This window comes from Gopherus flavomarginatus, chromosome 23 (assembly GCF_025201925.1).
Source record: "Gopherus flavomarginatus isolate rGopFla2 chromosome 23, rGopFla2.mat.asm, whole genome shotgun sequence".
NCBI classification, from domain to species: Eukaryota; Metazoa; Chordata; order Testudines; family Testudinidae; genus Gopherus; species Gopherus flavomarginatus.
This window is the reverse complement of record NC_066639.1, coordinates 17,705,174-17,729,392: the sequence shown is the minus strand read 5'-3', so window position 1 is coordinate 17,729,392 and position 24,219 is coordinate 17,705,174. Positions and strand designations below refer to the sequence as shown.

At 57.7% G+C, this 24,219-nt stretch overlaps 1 protein-coding gene across 3 annotated transcripts in view; it reads right to left on the bottom strand.

Moving 5' to 3' along the window:
* Positions 1-217: 217 nt before the first annotated feature.
* Positions 218-24,219, bottom strand: part of STAG3 (stromal antigen 3) — a 37,063-nt gene continuing 13,061 nt past the window's right edge. The window contains exons 11-33 of one of the 3 annotated variants that reach the window (XM_050933386.1): positions 23,597-23,676; positions 23,337-23,444; positions 22,007-22,106; positions 21,811-21,922; positions 21,608-21,711; positions 21,293-21,385; positions 20,912-21,001; positions 20,223-20,423; positions 7,289-7,359; positions 6,924-7,011; positions 6,644-6,724; positions 6,446-6,538; positions 6,149-6,317; positions 5,881-6,014; positions 5,557-5,658; positions 5,226-5,371; positions 4,915-5,043; positions 2,336-2,526; positions 1,129-1,279; positions 933-1,040; positions 765-852; positions 400-474; positions 218-310 (exon numbers count right to left, since the gene is read on the bottom strand). In XM_050933386.1, the coding sequence (XP_050789343.1) occupies positions 302-310; positions 400-474; positions 765-852; positions 933-1,040; positions 1,129-1,279; positions 2,336-2,526; positions 4,915-5,043; positions 5,226-5,371; positions 5,557-5,658; positions 5,881-6,014; positions 6,149-6,317; positions 6,446-6,538; positions 6,644-6,724; positions 6,924-7,011; positions 7,289-7,359; positions 20,223-20,423; positions 20,912-21,001; positions 21,293-21,385; positions 21,608-21,711; positions 21,811-21,922; positions 22,007-22,106; positions 23,337-23,444; positions 23,597-23,676 (2,523 nt within the window). In that variant the 3' untranslated portion in view covers positions 218-301. Of the gene's footprint in view, positions 311-386; positions 853-932; positions 1,041-1,128; positions 1,280-2,335; positions 2,527-2,584; positions 3,020-4,914; positions 5,044-5,225; positions 5,372-5,556; positions 5,659-5,880; positions 6,015-6,148; positions 6,318-6,445; positions 6,539-6,643; positions 6,725-6,923; positions 7,012-7,288; positions 7,360-20,222; positions 20,424-20,911; positions 21,002-21,292; positions 21,386-21,607; positions 21,712-21,810; positions 21,923-22,006; positions 22,107-23,336; positions 23,445-23,596; positions 23,677-24,219 lie in introns of those variants that run through there. The other 2 variants (XM_050933385.1, XM_050933387.1) reach the window with 2 other exon arrangements.

Sequence of the window (24,219 nt, the reverse complement as noted above, 5' to 3'; positions counted from 1 at the left end):
CAGCCAGTCCTAGGATGTCCCCTCTCCCAGGCTAGTCACCTTTCCGCACACAGGGGTCTGGCAATAAAGACCTTTATTTATGGATAGAACCAACCCCGTAATGTGTGTAACAGTAGCCCGGCCCAGACCCATCGACCCAGAGTCCCCAGGGTGCTCACCCACACTGGGAACCTGGTCCTGGAGCCGGACGCAATAAAAGTGCAACAGAAGAACAGGCTGCTGTGTAATTCCCTGAGAAAGGCCACGCCCAGCGAGGGCCCCGGTCCCGGACAGGGGTGGGCTCCACCGTGCTCCAGCCACGTCAGGGATCCTGCGGGGGAGAGATTCCCAGTGAGACTTGGCTTCTCCACTGCAGCATGGCAGGTGCCCCCTCCTGCTCTCACACTTCCCTGAGCTCACCTCGATGCCAAGGATGGTGGAGTCGAAGAGGTCCCGGAGCTGCTCACCCTGGGAGCTGTGCGAGCGGCTCAGTGGCTGGAGAGGCAAACACCAGTGCCTTAGTGCCCTCTGTGCCCCCCAGCCCAGGCCCCTCCTGCCACCAGGAAGTCAGCCGGACAGCGTCCTGGCTGCAAAGCAGAGAGAGCCCCAGGGGAAGGGGCTGTGGGGGGCCAGGCCCTGGACACCCCGCTGGACGCAGCTCCTATTAGGCTCATCCCCAGCCAGGCTGCATGTAAGGGGCCTGCCCCAGTCAGGCCGGGGCTCACAGGCCCTAGACACATCACCAATAGCCCTTCCCGCTGGGGCAGGGCCAAGGGACCCCTCACCATGTCCAGGCCCTGGGCATCCTCCTCGTCGCTGCTCTCCTCCTGGATCACCATCTCCTCCTCATCCTCCTCCTCCATCAGGCTAAGCCTAGGGGACACAGGGCAGGGTTAAGGGGGCTCCGGCCCAGAGAGGGAGAGCTGCCCCTCAGGACAGTGATGACTCCTCACCGGTCCATCCTGCTGCCCAGCCCAAGTCTCGAGGTGCTCCGGGGGGCCAGGAGTTGCTGCCGCCGGCCAGGTGATTCTCGGGAGCGCTGGGAGCTGAACCAGGGCTGGCTGCAAGGGACAGGAGGGCAGCAGGGTCAGAGCAGGTTAAACCGCCCCCCATCCTGGCTGGCTCTGCCCTGCCCCCCATGGGTCTCACCTCTGCACGAAGTCCGACTCGGACCCCTCCTCCTCCTGCAGCTGCGCCGGGCTGCCCGGCTGGCGTCCCCTTTTCAGTGCCGTCGACGTGAGCATTGGGGTCTCCAGGCGGCTGCTCAGCTGGAGACTGGAATCCCCTCGCTCAGACGAGTCTGCAACAGGAGAGAGACAGATGCCAGGTGATCCAGTCCTGGCCCCCAAGTCACCTCACTGTCCCCTCTCCCCTACCTGCACCCTGGGTTCCCCCACAGCCCCCTGCTATCCCTGGGCTTTCCCCCACCTCCCAGCTCTGCTGGTGCCCCCCCAATCCTGACCCACAGCCCCTGCTATCCCAGCCCTGGCTCTCCACCCCCCGCCAGGTCTGCCAGTGCACCTCAATCCTGACCCGCAGCCCCCTAGGTGAATCTCGCACCAATGTGCCCGTGTCTCAGTCGAACGCTGACAGCCGTCCCGTTCACTGGTGTGCTAGCACTGGCAACGCAGGTGTTAGAATGGGAAGAACAGGGTTAGACTTTACAACTGGGAGCTGCTGCCTGCACTAATCTCACGTGTACCATCGGTGTCCCACACTGCTTGCTTGTGTTTGGGCCTGTGACTGTGCAAGCCGCCAGCCCAGGAGAGAGACAGTCATTAGTGCTAGGGGCTGGGACAGTGCACCTGGAACTTCCCTGGGGCCTGTCAGCAAAAGGACACCGGCTTTTACCATTCTGCCCTCTGCCCCATGAAGGAGAGTCATGCAGGCCGACTCCTCCCAGCAGGTAGGGACTGAAGCCCCTGAGGAGGAGTTGATTACCCTGTTTGCACGCTGGTGGGGAAAGGTGTGTTTGTAGGTGTGACTGCCTTACCCCAGGGGACACACAGCTTCATCACCTGAAACTTACCACTGTAACTCATCTGAGTGGCTCTCTGTCGACTTGCTTCAAGCTTGTGAGTAACTCCCTGGTTTCCTTTCCCAGGTTCACAAGCCACAAGCCCGCAGGTGGAACTGACCTGGGGGAAGGGACTGGCTCTCTGGGAGCGGCTGTAAACTGGACACTGCTGTGATGCTGCGTGCGAGGGACCAGCTAGCACACGGGTAAGCCCACCTGTCCCTGAGGGGCCTGTCTGTGCCCTGAGACTGGCGCTCACACTTTGGACTAGGCACTGGAAGCAGCATTACACCTGCTATTTCCTAGCTGGGGCAGCAGTGTGTGGCATTTGCCCCTCACCATCCAGACGCCTCCTCTTGGCTGCGGAGCCAGGTCTCCTGCGGGGTCGGGGGGCTGCAATCCGGCTGGCATCGGAGCCCATGTCATCCAGGGATTTCAGCGAGCGGCGATACATCAGGAGTGAATTCCAGAGCTTCCCCCTCTGTGGTGGGGAAAGCCTGGCCTGGCAGGTCTGCTCCAGGTAGGACAGGCTGTGGGAGGGAAGGCATATGGACATAAGAACGGCCATACTGAGTGTGACCAAGTGGGGGTTTTCTGTGTTTTCCAGGGGGTTGCATGCACAGGGGGTGGGACTCAGTGTCCCCGGGTGTTACTGGTTTAACGAGGGGAGAGGAGAGGGAGTTTGTTGGGACAGAGGACTGGAGAGGGACTCGGGACCCCAGGCAATGGCCTAGAGGATGGAGACCCCAGTGACTGACGACCCGGAGACCTGGCTCAGGAGACACAGCCGGTTCTGGCCAGTGGGAGGACAATGGGCTATGAAGAGAGGCCCCGGTGACCCGACCAGCCGGTTCCAGCCAGAGGACAGAAGAGAGAAGAGGAGACCCAGGCCTTCCTGTTTACGAGCCTGTTTACCTGGAGAGAAGCCAATGGACAGGGACGGGGCTTGGGACCTGGATATTGGAGGCTCAGCTGGGAAGCAGGGAGGCTCTGGGCTGGAGAGGAGGAGCAGGTAGAGCTCACCTGGATGCAGGGAGACTGGGATGTGCTGGGCTGAGGGAGGCCAGGCCTGAGGCCTGGAGAGTTTCCTGTGCTGGGTTCAACTCTCAATAAACTCTCCTGTTTTATGCTGGCTGAGAGTCGCTCAGGTCTAGAGAGCAGGGTTGCATCAACCCCTTCAGGGGGTGAGGAGGCCCGGGGGGTCCAGAGCGCGTGGACTCCCTGAGAGGGCCCACAGCAAGAGACAGACGTGCTAAGGCTCAGAGAGGTGCAGCTCCAGGAGGTGGAGGGGCCTGACCCCCGAGAAGGGCTGTCGCACTGAAATGGGCACCCTCCATGGACTGCACGGGGCCAAGAGTGGGCACAACCTGTGAGTCCGTGACACTGAGTCAGACCAAAATTCCATCCAGCCCAGTGTCCTGTCTTCCGAGAGTGACCAGTGCCAGGTGCCCCAGAGGGAATGAACAGAACTGGGAATCACCAAGTGACTCATCCTCTGTCGCTCATTCCCAGCTTCTGGCAAACAGAAGCTACGGACACCATCCCTGCCCAGCCTGGCTAGTAGCCATTGCTGGACCTGCCCTCCAGAAACTGATCTAGTTCTTCTTTCAGCCCTGTTATAGTCTTGGCCTTCACAACATCCTCGGGCAAAGAGCTCCACAGGCTGACTGTGCGTTGTGTGAAGAAATACGTCCTTTTGTTTGTTTTAAACCTGCTGCCTATTAATTTCATTGGGTTACCCCAAGTTCTAGCAGACCTTAAGGTGGCCATCCTGCAGCAAAAAAACTTCAGGACCAGACTTCAAAGAGAAACTGCTGAGCTTCAGTTCATCTGCAAATTTGACACCATCAGCTCAGGATTAAAGGACGACTGTGAATGGCTTGCCAACTACAAAACCAGTTTCTCCTCCCTTGGTTTTCACACCTCAACTGCTAGAACAGGGCCTCATCCTCCCTGATTGAACTAACCTCATAATCTCTAGCTTGCCTGCATATATATACCTGCCCCTGGAAATTTCCAGTACATGCATCTGACCAAGTGGGTATTCACCCACGAAAGCTCATGCTCCAAAACGTCAGTCTACAAGGTGCCACAGGATTCTTTGCTGCTTTTACAGATCCAGACTAACACGGCTACCCCTCTGATACCTGGATTTATAGAGAGGCAACATATTTTCTGTCTGATTTTCTCTCCCTTTCTTAATGATTCCCAACTTTCTGTTCGTTTTTTTGGCTGCAGCTGCACATGGATGGGTGTTTGCAGAGACCTCTCCACAGGGACTCCAAGATCTCTCCTGAGCGGGAACAGCTCATTCAGCCCCCATCCCTGGAGATGCCGAGTTGGGATGATGTTTCCAATGTGCATCACTTTGCATTGATCAACACTGAATTTCACCTGCCACGTTGTTGCCCCGTCACCCAGTTCTGGGAGATCCCTTTGTAGCTCTCCCCAGCCTGCCTGGGACTGAACTATCCTGAGCAGTTTTGTATCATCTGCAGATGTTGCCACCTCACTCTTCACCCTTTATCCAGATGGTTTATGACTCAGTTGAATAGGACGGGGCCCGGCACAGACCCCTGGGGGCACCACAATTTCCCTCTCTCCACGCTGAAAACTGCCCATTTGTTCCTACCCTTTGTTTCCTGTCTGTTACCCAGTTACTGATCCAGGAGGGGACCTCCCCTCCTGTCCCATCACAGCTGACTTTGCCTAAGAGCCTTAGGGGAGGGGGCTGGGCAAAGGCTTTCTGGAAATCGAAATACCCTCTATACACTGGGTCCCCCTTGTCTACATGCTTATTGACCTCCTCAAAGGCAGGTTAACCCTTACAGCATGGGGGCCACTGTAATGACCCCCCCAAGCATTCCTGAAAGCCCAGTTGTCTCCCAGCCCCTCGGCCCACCACCCTGGGCACTCACAGCAGTTTCTTGTCCGGGCGCAGCAGGCGGGGGGAGAATTCGCTCAGCACCTCCAGGAAGGGCAGGTTGAGGGGCCCCAGCTCTGAGCCAGAGGGTGCTGGCTCCTGGAAGGCAAACTTGATCCCAGCCCTGGGCAGGAGAGAGAAAGAGAGATGGGGAGCAGGATAGGAGGAAGGGGGGGACTCCAAACCCTACAAGTCCAAGTGCCAGCCCTCCCACCCCCACGTTAAGTGCTGACCCCAGCATGCCCCTCCCCAAGTCCCAGAGGCTCCCGGACTCCCAGCATGCCCCCACCCAGCTCCCTGTCTCACTTGTGCAGGGCGACCAGCGCCTGGCGGTTCTGCAGCTGGTGCAGGCCAAAGAACAGGGAGAAGCGTCGTGCCAGGTCCCGGATCTCCCGGAAGGCCTTGCCGTAAACTGCGTCTAGGCCCTGCTGCAGCAGCAGCTCTGTCAGCAGCTGCACAGGGGGCAGAGAGTCAGACATGGGGCCGTACAGCAGCCCGAGCCCCATCCTCCAGCCACCTCCCTACACAGACGCACAGGGACGGGCCAACCCAAGGGCCTCCCCAGCTCCCCCACCCCCCCCATACACAGACTCCCCTCTCCCCCAAGCAGCAATGGGCACGGGCCCCTCCCCGGTACCTGCTGCAGGCTGAGGAGAAGGGTGCGGGCCCACTCGTCCCGGTCAATCTGCCGTGCCCGGCTCAGTGTCTCCTTGATGATGTCCCCGTAGTCCTTGTAGAACTGGAAGGGAGAGCAGGGGGGTGGGGGCCCCATGTGCTGGGTGTGTCACAACACCTGCAGCGGGGAGCCTGGCGCAGCCCCAGAGATTAGAGAGTCCATCCCCCAATCCACACCCCGAGCTCTAGGAGCTCAGACACTGGAGGCGATGCCCATCCCTTGGTATGGTAGGTGCGTCCCTGCCCCCCACCCTGTGCTGTGGGGTCCCTCCCGCATCTCCCCCACCTTGGCGTAGTGCTTGAATACATCGGAGGCGGCGCTCAGCTCCAGCACGTTGTAGATGATGAGTTTGCAGAAACCGGCCAGCAGGTTGCGCCGTTGGTGTAGCCTCTCGATCTTCCCCTCGGTGTCCTCGTCATCTGCAGAGGACGGGGCAGGGAGTGAGGCTTTGGCCCCGCAGATCCCTCTCCCCATTTCTCTGTGCCCCCCCAGCCTGCCTGCCCACTCTCCCGCCCTCGCCCCCTTCCCCCAGCCCCATGGGGCGAGTACACACCACTGCCCACGAGCTCGGCGTGGTTGAAGACGTGATCCATGAGGAATCCGGCAAGCTGGGACTGCAGGGCGACCTCGGGCCGGTACACCAGCAGCTCCAGCGCCTCCCGCTCGCCTCGAGCCAGCTGCGGGCTGAACACCAGCAGCAGGTCACTCAGCAGCACGAAGGCCTGGACAGACAGAGGCAGAATGAGCACCCCACAAACAGCGCTGCTGGGGGGCTCCAGACCCCCTTCCCCAGCACGCCCAAGCTGCAGCCTGTCCAGCCCTCGGCTCCCAGCCCTTGTCCACCTCTCACCTGCTCTTGGACGCTGGAGTCCACGTCGGTCAGGCAGCTCTGGCAGAGGGAGCAGAAGGAGGCGACTTTGCGCTTCAGGGCTAGCAGCTCCTTCTGGGGTAGGAGCAAAGGAGGCTGTGAGGGGCAGGGACCCAGAGGCAGGGCCAGGGCTGACCCCCACCCCGCCCTTCTTGGCAGGGACCTCCCCATCAGCCTCACCTGTGCAGGGATGGTGCCGGAGACATGAGCCAGCTCCCAGAGGATGCCGAAGTGGAGACAGGTCATGGTGGGGATGACCACCTGCAATGGAAGCCCAGAGCAAGAATGTGGGGCTGCAGTCCCCCCAGTCCCAAGCTGCCCCACTGCATCGCTGCTTCCTCTGCCTCCCCTTCCCGGGTCCAGACAAGGACATCCTCTGCCCACAGCCCCCCACGCTGCCTGGGTTCCCTGCTGTAGGGAGGCGGCCAGGCTCCTGGCTCCCTGAGTGGCCCCCCAATACCTGCTTGGGGACCTCGCCTGTGTCCACAGCTCGCTGGAGGAGGAGGCTGCAGGGCTCAGAGAGCTGCCATGGGGTCAGGTCGTGAGCACTGCAGAGAGAGAGAGAGAGCGCGAGCGCCTCACTCATGGGGGCGTCCTAGCCCCCCACTCCCCTCCCACCGCAGGGCAAGGACGAGGGGACCCATGTGAACAGACAGCAGGCGGAGCAGGGAGATGGGAAGGGAAGGGCAGTGCTGTGTGACCGGCCGGCTGCCCAGGCAGAGCAGGGAGATGGGAAGGGAAGGGAAGGGAAGGGCAATGCTGCGTGACCGGGCCCCGCTGCCCAGATGGAGCTGGAGAGGGGATGGGACACAGGCTGGCACTCACTTGTGGAGGATGGAAATGCGTTTCAGTGTGGCGGCCATGCTGTAAACCTCATCTTCGTCCAGATATGAGGCCTGGGGGGAGGGGAACAAGACATCTCAGCAGGGCAGGCCCCTAGGTACCAGTCCTACGGCACCCCTTGGAGCCAGCACAGCACCCTCAGCAGTCCCTGAGCGCCTGGTACCCCACCCCCCCACGCCCTACTCTCTGAGTACCTGGTACCCCCAAACCCCAGTAACACGCTATATACACCCCACTCCCTGAGCACCTGGCCCCCTCAACCCCCAGTGACTGCAGTAACATGCCCCATACACCCCACTCCCTGAGCGCCTGGCTCCCCCAACCCTCAGTGCCTGCAGTAACATGCCCCATACACCCCACTCCCTGAGCACCTGGCCCCCCTAACCCTCAGTGCCTGCAGTAACATGCCCCATACACCCCACTCCTTGAATGCCTGCCCCCCCAACCCTCAGTGCCTGCAGTAACATGCCCCATACACCCCACTCCTTGAATGCCTGCCCCCCCAACCCTCACTGCCTGCAGTAACATGCCCCATACACCCCACTCCTTGAATGCCTGGGAGTGACAAAGTGGGAATACTTTGTAGTCCTGTTTGGACCTGTTACCCCATGTCTGCAAAAGGAGTGTTCTCTCAGGACAGTCCAAGAGACAGAAGGGTGGGTGTTCATATCTACCTGGGCCTTAGTCTCCATATCCATGGAACATCTGAGAACACAATGGCAGATCCACTCACCAGGAACCCGCAAGCCGGGACCCAGAGGGAGATGGATTTCCCCACCTCTCAGCAGGGAGGCTAAAAAATGGTTAATCACCTTCTCGTAATTTTTGTTCTTCGAGATGTGTTGCTCATATCCATTCCAATTAGGTGGGTGTGCATTGCATGCACAGTCGTCAGAAAGTTTTTCCCCTAGTGGCACCAGTTAGGTCGGCGGTGGAGCCCCGAGTGGGGGCTCTCACAGCAAAGCAGGGTCAGGCTGGCTCCCAGAGTCAAGGATTGGGGTGACCTAGCAGATCAACGGTCCGGATAACACCAGAGAAGATTGTCACACTGTATCTGTGGACCTTGTGCACGAGAGGGCTTGGGGGAAAGGCGTAGAGGAGACGGCCTCCATAGGGTAACAGGAATGTGTCTGCGATTGAGCCCGGGCTGCTTTTCTGGAAGGAGCAAACCACTGGGCACTTCCTGTTGCTCTGAGTGGGCCAAAGAGGTTGACCTGAGGAAACCCGCAACTCTGGAAAACGGCGTGAATGACGTTGGATGGCCCACTCATGGTTGTGGAAGGACCTGCTGGGGCAGTCCGCCAGTACGTTCTGGACCCCCTGCTTCCAGGTGAATGGCATGGACTATACAGAATTCTCAGCATCTGAGGGCCTCCTGGCAGGGGGATGAGGACTGATTCCACTCCGCTTGTTGATGTAAAACTTTGCAGTGGTGTTGTCCGTCATGACTGCCACATACTGGCCTTGCAGCTGAGACTGAAAAGCCTGGCATGCGAGTCGCACAGCTCTGAGTTCTCCGATACTGATATGGAGAGAGAGCACATCCTGTGCCCAGAGGCCCTGCGTTCAGAGATCTCCCAGATGTGCGCCCCGACCTAGAGCTGATGTGTCCGTAACTAGAGACAAAGAGAGTTGAGGGGAGTTCCCTCGCAGACTATCCGAGCACCTGCTGTGGCACCGTGACCACTAAGTTCAGGCTGTCACGCCCCGGGAGGTATGTCGAGGCAAGCCACGTCTGTAGAGGTCTGAGCCTCAGCCTGGTTTGCCGGACCACGTACATGCAGGTGGCCTTTTGACTGAGGAGAGTGAGGCAATTCCTCGCTGTAGTGGTCGGGGACTCTCATACATCGAACGATGCATGACATGGCTTGGAATCGGACTCTGGCAGATCTGCTTTTGCCTGGACTGAGTCCAACCACTGCCCCAATAAATTCTATTCTCTGGGTCGGTGACACTGTTGACTTGTTCATGCTGAGAAGGAGACTGAGGCTCTCGAACATGGATGTGACCAGACTGACCTGCTCTCTGGTGTGCCCCCCAGTAGCCAGTTGTCAAGGCAGGGGTATACCCACACCTGCCTCCTTCGGAAGAAGGCTGCTACCACAGACATGCACTTTGTTACCTCGATTTCACTAGAAACCAACCCAGGGTTACACTTATATTGGTTTTATTAAAAGCCGCTATTGGATCAAACTGAAAAGGGATAGAGCTTCTTCATGCACACACACATTCAATGCGGTCATACCCTTATGCACCCCCTTACACACACACAGGCGGAGAGTTACTGGAGACTGCAGAGGAAGCGGAGAAGCCGAAGCACAGTAGATCTGGTGCGTCCGCCTGCAGTCACGGAGCCGTGAGCAGGCCAAGAAGAAGAGAGCTGTGAGCGTGCTTTCTTCCTTTTATTGGAACTGGGAGGCACGTCACATACACTGAGTTTTCCTGTTGCGTCCATCACAGCATTCCCAGACCTCGTTCTTTTCACGCATACCAGTTCTTCTTTTCCTTAGAGGACCCTGTGATTGCCTGATCAGGGCAGATTACATCAGGGCTCTTTTCTCCTTGTAGTTCCACTCCACCCATCCCACATACACTCCCTTATCTCCCACACACGCTCCCTTGATCACACTCTCTCTGATCCCGCGATGGACTATTGCCAAGCCTGGAGGTTATACAAGTGGTAATTTAAAAGGTTAAAAAGCTTGGAAAAGTTACAAAATTTAAAAGGCTATGCTAACAATGACTAACAGTTACCAAGTCTGCAAGAGGTTACAGAACTTAATGATCATAGTAGCAATGACTGAAAAGTTACAAATCTTACAATCGCATTCTACTGGATTGAGCGGAGGCTTTACACAACACACTTGGTGAACACTCGTGGGGCTGTCAACAGGCTGAAGGGAAGGACCGTGAATTGATAATGTTTGTGGTTGATCATGAATCCTGAAAAGCGTCTGTGAACAGGGCAAATAGCTATGTGAAAGCACACATCTTTCACGCTGAGGGCAGCGAACCAGTCTCCTGGATCACGGGAAGGGACGATTGTATTGAGGGAGACTGTGCAGGACTTCAACTTCTTGAGTCCTTGCAGGTCTAGAATGGATCTGAGACCCCCCCCCCACTCCCCTTTGCCTTGGGGATTAGGAAGTAACAGAAGTAGAATCCCTTGCCCCTTAGCTCCTGAGGAACCTCCTCTGTCACTCCTATGGCAAGGAGCACCTGCACCTCCTGGATAAGGATCTGCTCATGAGAAGGGGCCCTGAAGAGGGACGGGGAAGAAGGGTGGGAGGGAGGTAGGAGTAGAATTGGAGAAAATATCCCACTTCCACTATGCGAAGAACCCAGCAGTCCAATGTTATTTGGGACCATGTCTGGTAGAAGTGGGATAGACAGTTCAAAAAACACAGGGAAGGATCGGGTGTTGAGACAGGCGCTCCATCTTCGGGCGCACCCTTTTCACACCGTGCTCTTCCCACAGCGAGTCCACATAGGCGGGGCTCCTAGGGAAGCCAGAGGGCCCTGCACCCCAACTCCACAGTCAGACATGACTCTCAGCCAGCCAGTAAAACAGAAAGTTTATTAGATGACAGGAACACAGTCCAAAACAGAGCGTGTAGGTACAGGAAACAGGAGCCCTAAGTCAGGCCCATCTTGGGGCCAAAGCGGCCAGAACCTGGGTCTGGGCCTCTCTCTCTTTCCCCAGCCAGCTCCAAACTGAAACTCTCCAGCCCCTCCTCCTCCGGGCTTTGTTCCTTTCCCAGGCCAGGAGTCCACCTGATCTCTTTGTTCTCCAACACCTTCAGTTGGCACTTGCAAAGGAGGGGCCCAGGCCATCAGTTATCAGGAGACAGGATGTTGGCCATTCTCTGTGCAGACAGCATCACACTGGCCCTCTAGGGATCTGCAACAATCACACACCCTGATCCCCCTACGTAGATACTTAAGAAATGCATAGGGGAAACCAAGGCACCCACACAGTATTCAGAGACAACATTAAGAACATTCCCACTTTGTCACGAGCGCTATGGAGGCGCCACTCCAGGGGGCTCCACAGCCGACGCGACGGGTGCTGCTAGGGGAAAAGCTTTCCAACGAGTGTGCACATTACGCGCACACACCTAATTGGAATCAATATGAGCAATCACTGGAAAAAGAACCGCATTTCCCCAGCTGGAGAACAAAGGACTGGAGGCGTATGAGGTGGGGGACAAGTGCTGGCTGCTGGAAGGCACCTGGGCTCCCAGCTGCAGTCTGACCCAGGAGGTCGGATGGACAGACACACAGGGGTTCCCCACAGCGTGGCTGGGCTCTGGGCTACCCAGAATGGACGATGCTTTAACCATTTCTCTAGGCTCCCCTAAGCTTCCTGTGCTGTGCGCTCCTTAACGAATAAACCCAGCTGTTCTGAAAGTGCCGTGTGACTGTCACTGCAAGCAGGGATTTCCCCACACCCGCCCCCCCATTTTGTGAATTAGTTACGTGCAGTGTTGCCAATGTAGTGATTGTTTGGAGGAAAGGGCAGTAGAACTGTAATTAGCCTGTGCTGATTGAGGGCATCGAGAGAGGATGGGGACAGGTGTTTTGCTTGATGGTCTGCCCGAGTCACAAGTACTATTTGACCTGCCCCTCTCCACTGTTTAAAGACAGAGCTGATTAGGCTCCATAAATAGGCTTTTGTTCTGTTACACGACTGCTACAGCTGAAATCACTGAGAATCAGGTCTAAGTGGAAGAGAGGGCCCAGTCTGCACTAGCAGCGAGGTTCCCCCACTGAGAGCTCAGCTGAAATCACTGTGAGCTGGGTGGAACCTCAAGAGACATGCAAACAAACATTGCTGTGGCACCATACTTTCTATTTAAGCAAGAGATACCACACACTACGAACTGGAGGCCAATATTAAGTGTGTTGTCACTTGCTCATCCTGAAGCTGAACACTGGTTCCGAACAAGACCAGCAAATGCTCACTATCTTTCTGCAAGAAACACAACTGACTGGCTAGAAGCATGTGATGCAACAGTGAAAAACTCAACCGTTGAAAAAGTGAAGACCTGTCACGGAGTGTGGGGGAGTCCGGCCCTGCACCCCTCTTCCTGGGACCCACAGTGACTCTCAGCCAGCCAGTAAAACAGAAGGTTTATTGGACAACAGGAACACAGGTTACAGCAGAGCTTGCAGGCACAGTCAGGACCCCTCCACCGAGTCCTTCTGGGCTTTCAGGGTGCTTGGATCCTAGCTAGGATACCCTGAATTCCGCCCACACAGCCCCAAGCCCAAACTCAAACTGCTTCCCTCCTGCCACTCCCTTCTTTTGTCCCCTTCCCGGGCAAAGGTGTTGACCTTTCCCCTCCCTTACCTAGCTCAGGTTACAGGCTCTGGCATCGTCCATCTCCTAAAGTCCTCCCCTGCTCTCCCACTCCCCACACAGACAGTCCCTACTGCATCACATCTCTCCCCCCTTCGAGACTGAACTGAGCGGGGTCACTCTGCCCAGTGACCTGGGGAAGTTCAGGGCCCCCTCTCCGGGACAACGCATCCGCTGTCAGGTTGGCACTTCCCTTCACATGGACCACGTCCATGTCATAGTCCTGCAGAAGCAGGCTCCACCTCAGGAGCTTGGCGTTGGCTCCTTTCATCTGGTGCAGCCAGGTCAGGGGAGAGTGGTCGGTGTACACGGTGAAGTGTCGCCCAAAGAGATATGGCTCTAGCTTCTTAAGGGCCCACACCATGGCCAGGCATTCCTTCTCGATGGTCGCGTAGCTTTGTTCCCGGGGTAGCAGCTTCTTACTCAGGTACACGATGGGGTGTCTCTCCCCCTTTTCATCCTCCTGCATTAACACCGCCCCCAGTCCCGTGTCTGAGGCATCGGTGAACACCATAAAGGGTTTGTCAAAATCTGGGTTTGCCAGAACTGGGTCGCTAACCAGAGCCTCCTTCAGCGCCCGGAAAGCCTCCTGGCACTGCTCAGTCCAGATCACATTGTCTGGCTTCCCCTTTTTGCACAGTTCAGTGATGGGGCCGGCTATGGCACTAAAGTGGGGCACGAACCTTCGATAGTACCCCGCCATCCCAATAAAGGCCTGGACCTGCTTTTTGGTTTGGGGAGCAGGCCAGTCTCTGATCACCTCCACCTTGGCTGGTTCCGGCTTCAGGCAGCCGCTCCCCACCCGATGGCCCAGGTAAGATACTTCAGCCATCCCCACCTTGCACTTCTCAGCCTTTACTGTTAACCCAGCCTTTCGGAGTCGGTCCAGGACTTGTTTAACCTGGGACACGTGGTCCTCCCAGGTCTGGCTGAAGACGCAGATGTCGTCAATATACGCCACGGCAAAACTCTCCATCCCCCTCAGTAGCTGATCCACCAGGCGCTGGAAGGTGGCTGGCGCTCCCTTGAGGCCGAAGGGCAGGGTCAAAAACTCATAGAGCCCCAGAGGGGTGATAAAGGCCGATTTCAGCCTGGCATCTGCGTCCAGCGGCACTTGCCAGTAGCCTTTGGTAAGATCCATAGTGGTGAGGTACCGTGCACCTCCCAGCTTGTCTAGGAGCTCGTCAGGCCTGGGCATAGGGTAGGCATCAGATACGGTGATGGCATTGAGCTTTCGATAGTCCACACAGAACCGGATTGACCCATCCTTCTTGGGAACCAGCACTACTGGCGAGGCCCAAGGGCTGGAAGACGGCTGGATCACCCCCAAAGCCAGCATGTCCCTGACCTCTCTTTCAAGATCCTGGGCAGTTTTACCAGTGACCCGAAAAGGGGAGCATCTTATAGGGGGGTGTGACCCGGTCTCCACCCGGTGGACAGTCAAATTAGTGCGTCCAGGCTGGTTGGAAAACAGCTGTCGGTACAGATGCAGCACCCCTCTGATCTCAGCGTGCTGGCCCGGGGTCAGCTGATCAGAGAGGGGAATCGCCTCCAGGGGGGAACCAGCTTTTGTCCCAGGGAATAGATCCACTAAGGGGTCATCTCCCTGCCCCTCCCAATGTCCACACACGGCCAACACCACATTCCCCCTGTCATAGTATGGTTTCATCATGTTCACATGGTACACCCGACGGTGATGTGCCCGGTTTGACAGCTCCACCACATAGTTTACCTCATTCAGTTGCTTGATAACCTTGAAGGGCCCTTCCCAGGCGGCCTGGAGTTTGTTTCTCCTCACGGGGATAAGAACCATCACCTGATCCCCGGTGGCGAAGGCACGGGCTCGTGCTGTGCGGTCATACCAGACCTTCTGCCTCCTCTGGGCTCGGGCCAGATTCTCCCTGGCCAGGCCCATGAGCTCGGCCAGTCTTTCCCGGAAGGTCAGGACATACTCCACCACTGACTCTCCCTCGGGAGAGGCCTTCCCCTCCCATTCGTCCCTCATCAGGTCTAGGGGCCCCCTCACCCGCCTTCCATACAACAGTTCGAAAGGTGAAAACCCAGTAGATTCCTGGGGTACCTCCCTGTACGCAAACAGCAGGTGAGGTAAGTACTTGTCCCAATCTTGTGGATGCTGGTTCATAAATGTTTTTAGCATCATCTTCAGCGTCCCGTTGAACCTTTCTACCAGCCCGTTGGACTGGGGGTGATACGCTGAGGCCCAGTTGTGCTGGACCCCACATTTCTGCCATAAGGACCGGAGCAGGGCCGACATGAAGTTGGACCCCTGGTCCGTTAGGACCTCCTTGGGGAACCCCACCCGGCTGAAAATTGTCAGCAGCGCATCTGCCACTGTGTCTGCTTCGATAGAGGACAAGGCCACCGCCTCGGGGTAGCGAGTGGCAAAATCCACCACCACCAGGATGTATTTCTTCCCTGACCGGGTCGTCTTGCTGAGAGGTCCCACTATGTCCATGGCCACCTTCTGGAAAGGTTCTTCTATGATGGGTAAAGGCCTCAAAGCTGCTTTCCCCTTGTCCCGGGCCTTCCCCACCCTCTGGCAGGGGTCACAGGATTGGCAGTACTGTCGGACATGGGTAAAGACCCCAGGCCAGTAAAAGTTCTGTAGCAGCCTCTGCCTGGTGCGCCGGATTCCCTGGTGCCCTGCGAGAGGGATGTCATGGGCCAGGTACAACAGCTTGTGACGGAACTTCTGGGGAACCACCAGCTGCCTCCTGATCCCCCATGACTCTACTTCCCCTGGGGGAGCCCATTCTCGGTACAGGAACCCCTTCTCCCACAGGAACCTCTCCTTGCAACCTCTCCTCATGGTCTGTACCGCACTAAGGTCAGCCCGGTCCCGGTGCTTCCGCAAGGAGGGATCTTTCTGCAACTCGGCCTGGAACTCAGCAGCTGGGACAGGAATGGGGACCGGCTCTCTCTTGCTGGCTGGGTCTGAGGCCGCAGCCTCTCTGCACTGTGCCCCTGGGCGTTCCCCGCTCCCTGAGTTAGGGTCCTGCACCTCAGGTCGAGTACCTTCCCCGTTTTCGGGGTGCAGTGCCATTTGCCGACTCTGACTACGAGTCACGACCAGGGCACTCTGGGTGTTAGTAGGCCAGTCCTCAAGGTCCCCTCCCATTAACACGTCAGTGGGCAAATATTGGTGTACCCCCACATCCTTGGGGCCCTCCTTGGCCCCCCATTTCAGGTGTACCCTTGCCACGGGTACCTTGAATGGGGTCCCGCCCACGCCCATCAGGGTCAGGTAGGTGTCGGGCACCATCCGATCTGAGGCCACCACCTCGGGCCGGGCCAGCGTCACCTCTGCGCCCGTGTCCCAGTACCCAGTGACCTTCCTCCCATCCACTTCCAGGGAAACAATGCACTCTTTCCGGAGGGGCAGCCCCGCGCCCACCCGGTAAACCAAAAACCCGGAACCGGGAGCATCCATAGGTGGTACGTTGCCAACCCCCCTTTCCTGGGAATGTAGCCCCTCCTCCGATTGGGTTTTTACCCAGTCCACCCTCTGCGGGTTGGGTCTGCTTGGTCTGTCCCTGAGCTTGGGGCACTGGGCCCGTATGTGACCTCGTTGGCCACAGCGATAGCAGCCCATATCTCGTGGGTCCCCTTGAGTGGGTCGGAGGGACCTGCCGCTGGATGTTCCCCTTTTGGGGGGGTTCTCCATAGGCCCCCTTTGGGAGGTCCCATGTTGACTCTCTCTCTGCGTTGAGGCAGGCCTGCTCCTTCGAGACTCCTCCCTGCCATCCCCTGCCCGACTGTCCACAAATTGGTCGGCCAGCTGGCCTGCATGCTGCGGGTTCTCCGGCTTCTGGTCCATCAACCACAGCCTCAGGTCGGACGGGCACTGCTCGTACAGGTGCTCCAGTATGAATAGGTCAAGCAGGTCCTCTTTAGTTTGGGCCCCAGCTGTCCACTTGCGGGCATACCCCTGCGCCCGGTTGACCAGTTGTAGGTACGTGACCTCACGGGTTTTACGCTGGCTCCGGAACTTTTTCCGGTACATCTCAGGAGTCAGCCCAAACTCGCGGAGCAGGGCCTGTTTGAACAGTTCGTAGTCCCCTGCCTCCGCCCCTTTCAGTCGGCTGTACACCTCCACGGCTGTGGAGTCCAGTAAGGGGGTGAGAACTGCGATCCTGTCTGCAGGGTCAACCCTGTGCAGCTCGCAGGCATTCTCAAAGGCCGTCAGGAAGGTATCTATGTCCTCCCCCTCCTTACGCCGGGGCAGCAAGTGCTTATCAAAGCTCTTTGTAGGCTTGGGTCCCCCCTCACTCACCGCAGCTGGGGCCTCACTGCTCCTCAGCTGGGCCAGGTCCAGCTCATGTTTACGCTGTTTCTCCTTCTCCTCCCGCTCATGTTTACGCTGGTTCTCCTTCTCCTCCTGCTCATGCTGGCGCTGGTTCTCCTCATGTTTACGCTGGTTCTCCTCATGTTTACGCTGGTTCTCCTCATGTTCACGCTGTTTCGCCTTCTCCTCCAGCTCTCGCCTCTTTAACTCGAGCTCCTCCCGTCTCAGCTCCCTTTCATATTCCAGCCGCATCCGCTCCACGGATGCTGAGCGTTGCCGGGAGGATCCCCTGCTGGGGGGTGAGCGTCGCTGGGAGAATCCCCTGCTGGCCGGGGGTGTCACGGTGCCCTCGGTATACACTGGGCTCCTCCCCGCCCTTCCTCTACGCCTAGGAAGGGGGGGTCTTGGGAAGCCCTCGTCCGCCGGCTGACCACTCCCAGCGGGGACAGACACTGGTGCCTGCGCGGCATCTGCTCGGCTGCTTCCCTCAGCGACAGGGCTCCGTTCATTCATGCGGTCTCCCTCCTCCAGCTGGGCAATCAGCTGGTCCTTGGTGCGTCTCCCTGGGTGCAGCCCCCTCTGCTTGCACAGCTCCACCAGGTCACACTTGCGCCGCTTGGCATACATCTTCCTGCTGGCCACTCACAGGCCGGGGTGCTCGCCGCTCCCCACGGTTTCCAGGGGGACCCCTAGTGCACCAGCCCTTCTTGAGGTCACCACCTCTCTGCCAGGGTCGAGCTGCAGACTCCTCCGCCCCTGGGACCGCTCGCTGCAATCCCCCGGGGGACCCTGTTACTGCAAAGTCCTTCTCACTGGGCACACACTCCCAGGGGTTAACCACCCCTTCGTTTTACTGCTCCCCAGTCACTTACTACAGGAAGCGCCGTCCACGGGGTGCAGTATCTCCCGCCGCTGCCACCAGTTGTCACGGAGTGTGGGGGAGTCCGGCCCTGCACCCCTCTTCCTGGGACCCACAGTGACTCTCAGCCAGCCAGTAAAACAGAAGGTTTATTGGACAACAGGAACACAGGTTACAGCAGAGCTTGCAGGCACAGTCAGGACCCCTCCACCGAGTCCTTCTGGGCTTTCAGGGTGCTTGGATCCTAGCTAGGATACCCTGAATTCCGCCCACACAGCCCCAAGCCCAAACTCAAACTGCTTCCCTCCTGCCACTCCCTTCTTTTGTCCCCTTCCCGGGCAAAGGTGTTGACCTTTCCCCTCCCTTACCTAGCTCAGGTTACAGGCTCTGGCATCGTCCATCTCCTAAAGTCCTCCCCTGCTCTCCCACTCCCCACACAGACAGTCCCTACTGCATCACAAGACCTCTCTCACCCCATTCAAAAGATTTGCATACATGGCTGATGAATGCACCGATGGAAATGGGCATCAAGTATTAAGTCATTGTGTACATTATCTTGATGTCCGCGGTAGGCCAGTAGATGCATTTCTAGATATTCAAGTTATAGAAGACACATCGGCTGCATCTGTGACAACCCACATCTTAGAAGAGTTAAATGTAGACTTACGAGAGAGAGAATGGCAATAGTCTTCTCTGAACATAGAAGCAAAAGTCATCCACCAGCCTCACTACTTAGATCCAGCCCATCTTGGTAGATACTTTCCAAAGTCGGTAATACTGGCTGGAGGAATTTTAAGACAACAGCCGAGGATTGCTCTTTGGTGAGCTTCCCAACGTGCAATCCCTCTGTGTGCACAACTCGACCAGGTCCCTCTTAAGGTGATGGTTATACATCTTCCTGCTGGCCCCAAGTTACTGTAATTACTGTGAACTCGCAGGTCTGTGTCCTCTCAGCTCCCCATGGTTTCTAGGAGGAACCCCATAGGGTGCCAGCCCTTCTTCAGGTCTCCACTTCTCTCCCAGGGTCGAGCCGCAGACGACTCCGCCCCAGACTCTTCTAAGATGTGGGTTGTCACAGGGTTGTCTTTGTCCAGCAACAGAAGCTACATGTGGGTCAATCAGAGAGCTATCCATCGAACAAGTACTGGAAGAAGCAGAGACTTCAGTCCAGAAGTTGACTAATGAAGGCATTTATATTGAATCCTTAAGTGATGAGGACAAGAAGTGTTTGTTAAGACAACTGAAGAAGTACACAGACTTGATTCTTAAACATCTACAACAGCGACTTCTAGCTTCTACTCAACCTCTACGCAGCTTTTACAGCTTCCTGTCCTATAAAACACCAACGGTTGAGTGGAGCGAGGCACTACCAGCAATGGGGCTGCCATGTGCTCAGGACAGCATAGAGAATTTGAACACAGAGTGGAATATCATACGATGAATGAATGAAGATTTGACTTCAACTTCTTTTTTTTATCATCGCTAGTGGCTCGACCCGATCTTTGTGCTGTTTCCTGGGATGAAAGGAGGAATTTATCTCTTGCTATTCCCAGTCACAACACCTACAGGTGAGGGTTCTTTTTCACCATTGAATAGAATGTTGTGTTCGGAAAGAAGTCGCCTTCTGCCTGATCATGTGAATGAACTAATGAGCATATCAACTGAGGGAATGGAAATACTGAACACGCGAGAAGCCACCATAGATGAGCGTGTTGCATTCAAGAAGTTCATTAACAGAGTTATGCAAAATTATAACAAGAAACCAAGAAGGACGTAGATGTCGCGCTTCATAGAAGGCTTGAGTAGCCAACATTAATTTGTGTGATGATTTCAAAACATGAGTTAAATCTTATAAAATGGTCATGAAAGAGTTTTCAGTTTTACTATAGTGCCATAGAGCCGCCTTCACCCTCACAGTCTCACCCCTCATCGGCCCTGACACACACCCCACCCTGTAAATTCAAACACCCCCCCTAATTTCAATTCCTGGGGAAAACCCTGACTGCAAGCACCAGGCAAGGGCCGTTAATCCCTGTAGAGTGGGCGAGATTCTCCCTGCGACTTGCTAAATGGAGCTCATGGGGGGGCAGAAGGGAAGTAGGGGGGCTGCAGGCCCAGAGGTCCAGCCTGAGGAGGTGGCGAAGCCACATGGTTTCCACTGGAAGAAGAAGACCACCACCCCTTGGGGGTCTGGCCCACTGAAGGATCCCTCCTAGAGACCATTCTGCAGCTGTGAATCCATGCCACTGGTGGCCCCCCTCCCCCCACAGAGAGATGCCCTCTCCACTCCTCTGTCTGGCTACCATTCCAGACCCCAGCACTCCCTGCAGTGACTTCCCCTTCCCACGGGGTCCCAACCCTAGCCCTCGGCCACAGCCCTGGGAGCTACCTGCAGGAGCTCGGACACCTCCTGCTGGAACTTGTCAGCCAGCGTGTCCACAAGGCGGCTGCGTGCCAAGTCCACGCGGCTGTAGAAGGTGAACTCCGGGTTGCAGAGCACATACAGCGCCCGGGCAGCAGCCTCGAGCACCTCCTGGCCAGTGTGCTTCTCCATCACCTCCCGCAGCTGGGCCAGCAGCTGCTCTAGGTACTGTGGGGAGAGAGAGTATGGTGGGGCTGGGCAGAGGTGGGAGAGCTCCTGGGAAGGTGGTGGAGGGGAACAGACTGGAGAAGGAAAAGGGGGATCTCCAGTTCCTGCAGAGGGAGGAGAAGGGCTCGCAGGCTGTGACTCGCTGTACCCCTCTCCAGGGGGACCCCCAGCACTACTTGCATCACTTGGAGAGGAGGGGTCCCCAGACAGCAAAGTGCAACTCAGCAAGCACATCAAAGGAAGCAGCTAATGGAGTCCCCACTCCCCGCACCCCAGATGCTCCTGTTCCCATGGCACTGCAGGCCCCACAGCACCTGGGCCTCCCCTGCTCCTGGACTGGCAGCTCTGGAGCTAGGACTTCTGGGAGGGATGTGGGGGGCTGGGGCTGGGAGCCAGGACTCCTGGGTTCTCTCCCTGGCTATGGGAGGGACGTAGGGGGCTGGGGCTGGGAGCCAGGAGCCAAGATTGCTAAGCCCCACCCTTAGTACCTTCTCCAGCCGCCCACTGCTGTAGAGGCTGAGGTTGAAGTAGCGCGGAGCAGCCAGCAGGAGCGCCACCTTCTCCGCATCAGCTGAGAACTGTGGGAGCAAAGCAGGTGTCACGCAAGCAGGGAGGCAGCAGGATGGGCAGAGACGCCCCCCTCTTGCACCTTCCACTAGGTACAACCTAGCTGGGAACAGCCTCACAGCAGAACCCTCCAGTTTATGGCACGTGAGGCCCTGGGGTGCCCAGAGAAGGGCAAAGGCCAGACCCAGGGTTCCTGCTTCAACATGGCCCCTCTCTCCCCAGCGCAGGTGAAGAGCAGAGGCAGGAAGGGGCCCAGGGCACACCTCTGGGAGGTTCCCTCCCTGCACTCCCCCTCCATTTACCTTGGCCAGCAGCTGGGGCAGCTGCGGGATGAGGTACTGAGTGAGTTTCTCCCTGTCGTCCTCCTGGGCCTTCCGCTCCCGGGCGGAGAGCACCTGGGGCAGGAATGGTGCTGTGAGAGCTGGCTCCCCTGCCCAGTGGCTGCAGATGGTGCAGCGTGCACACCTCCGGGCAGGGGCACAGGGACCCAGCGCGTGCACCTCCTTGGGGGAGTGCTGATGTCTCCAGGCCCATGGGGACATGTCAGCCAGAGCCACCCAACGACCCTGGGGGAGCTCATGGACTGCGCTCCCCTCCCTGCTCTCGGGCGCATTTACCTTCTTGCCAGGGCCCCTGCCAACTGGCGGCTTCCCCTCCGTGGCCTGGCGCATGCTGGACACCAGGATCTCGATCAGGGCGTTTTCCTGCTGGTCGCCCCAGCCTGTTGGGGGGAGAGGGATCAGGACCAGCCCTGAAGGCTGCCAGGCAGCTGTGACTCCCTTGTCACCCCGTGTGTCGCAGCCTCCTGTCCCTCACTCACCCTCCTCCGGGGACTCCTCCAGCAGCAGGTGCGTCAGGCCATCCCAGTCCTTCAGCAAGGGGGCAGCACAGTCCCACAAGCTGTCCACCAGGTACGCCGCATGCTCATGGAGCTGGGGGAGGGTAGGGGAGACCTGGTGACACTAGCCCCCACACAGACTCCCCCATGCTCCTCCCAACCCCACTGTGCCCCTCACCTCGCTCTCGATGAAGAAAGCCAGCAGCAGCCTGAAGAAATCCCTGCTCCCTGCACGGCGCCCCTTCTCCTTCCCAGCTTCCCAATCCTGGTCAAACTGCCTGCAAACCACACACACATTAGAGAGGGGAGAGCCAGGACGCCTGGGTTCTCTCCCCAGGACTGGGAGGGGAGTGGGGGCTGGTGGGTTGGAGAATTGGGAAGCTGGGAGCCAGGACTCCTGGGTTCTCTCCCCTGCTCTGGGAGGGGAGTGGGGGCTGGTGGGTTGGAGAATTGGGAGGCTGGGAGCCAGGACTCCTGGGTTCTCTCCCCTGCTCTGGGGGTGAGTGGGGGTGTCATAAACAGATGCTTAAGGGTTAATGTCTCTTTTACCTGTAAAGGGTTAAGAAGCTTAGTGAACCTGGCTGACACCTGACCAGAGGACCAATAGGGGGACAAGACACTTTCAAATCTTGGTGGAGGGAAGTCTTTGCTTGTGCTTTCTGTTTTGTTTGTTGTTCGCTCTCGGGACTGAGAGGGACGGGACATCATTCCAGGCTTTCCCAATCTTTCTGAATCAGTCTTTCATGTTTCAAAATCGTAAGTAATAGCCAGGCAAGGCGGATCAGTCTTATGTTTGTTTTCTCAACTTGTAATGGTTTCTTTTGCTGGAAAGATTTTTACCTCTGTTTGCTGTAACTTGGAATCTAAGGCTGGGGGGGGTCCCTCTGGTCTATAGGAATCTGAGTACCCTGTAAAGCGTTTTCCATCCTAATTTTACAGAGATAATTTTTACCTTTTCTTTCTTTAATTAAAAGCTTTCTTTTTAAAAACCTGATTGATTTGTCCTTGTTTTAAGATCCAAGGAGTTTGGATCGGTGTAAAGCCTCTCAAGGCAACCCAGGAAGGGGAAAGTCTGGGGGGAAAAGGAGGGGGATGGTTAATTTCTCCTTGTTTTAAGACCCAAGGGGTTTGGGTCTGGGTTCCCCAGGAAAGGTCTTGGGGGAACAGAAAGTGTGCCAGACACTCAATTCTGGCTGGTGGCAGCGTACCAGACCTAAGCTAGTAATTAAGCTTAGAAGTGCTCGTGCAGGTCCCCACTTCTTGTACTCTGAAGTTCAAAGTGGGGGAAAAAACCTTAACAGGGGACTGGTGGGTTGGAACAGGGGAGAGGGAATGTTGTATCTCAGCCACCTGTGAAAAGCACAGGCTGAGATTGCAGGTTAAGGCCTGAAGGGAGGAGGGAGGTGAAACCCCTCTGAATGGGGTGGTTGTGGGGGGAGGAGGGTGTATATTTGTTGGCAGCCCCACGCCCCCTGCTGGCGGTGCTGTGACCACGCTCACTCACTCACTTCTTGTAAAGAAACTCCCCGGCGGCGGCAGCCAGCGCCCGGTTGGAAGCATACACCACAGGGTAAACGGCCTCGCAGTCCTCATCTGTCAGCATCTCCTCCATGTTCCTGCCCACAGAGCGGGAGCCTGAGCAGGGAGAGGGGTCTCCAGCTGCCCCACACCATGGGGCTCACTACATGCCCCTCCCAGCTTCCTTAAGTGACCGGCATGTGCCTGGCCTCCCCCCATGTCCACGCCTGGCTCCCAGCTCCGTACTCACTGCAGGATCAGGGTCAGCAGCTTGATGGCCTCCACACCCACGTCGGGTTCTTTGTCCAGGACCATGGACACCATGCGACCCTGAGCGCCACCAAACATAGAGTCACTCATGAGAGGGGGGCACTGCAGGACGGGTAAGGGCCCCACAGGAGGGAGGTGTCCCAGGGCGCGCTGCAGGGGGACAGATGGGTGGCAGGGCAGCGCTCCCAGGTGGGAGGTGTCCCGGGGCAGGCAGGGCAGGCTCGCCAGGACCGGGGGGCATCCCAGGGGCAGGCAGGCAGGCAGGCGGCAGGGCAGGTTCCCCAGGACCGGGGGGCATCCCAGGGGCGGGCGGGCAGGCGGCAGGGCAGGTTCCCCAGGACCGGGGGGCATCCCAGGGGCGGGCGGGCAGGCAGGCAGGCGGCAGGGCAGGCTCCCCAAGATGGGGGGCTGGTCCCAGCGGCGGGCGGGCAGGCAGGCGGCAGGGCAGGCTCCCCAAGATGGGGGGCTCGTCCCAGGGGCGGGCAGGCAGGCAGGCAGGCGGCAGGGCAGGCTCCCCAAGATGGTGGGCTGGTCCCAGGGGCGGGCGGGCAGGCAGGCAGGCGGCAGGGCAGGCTCCCCAAGATGGGGGGCTGGTCCCAGGGG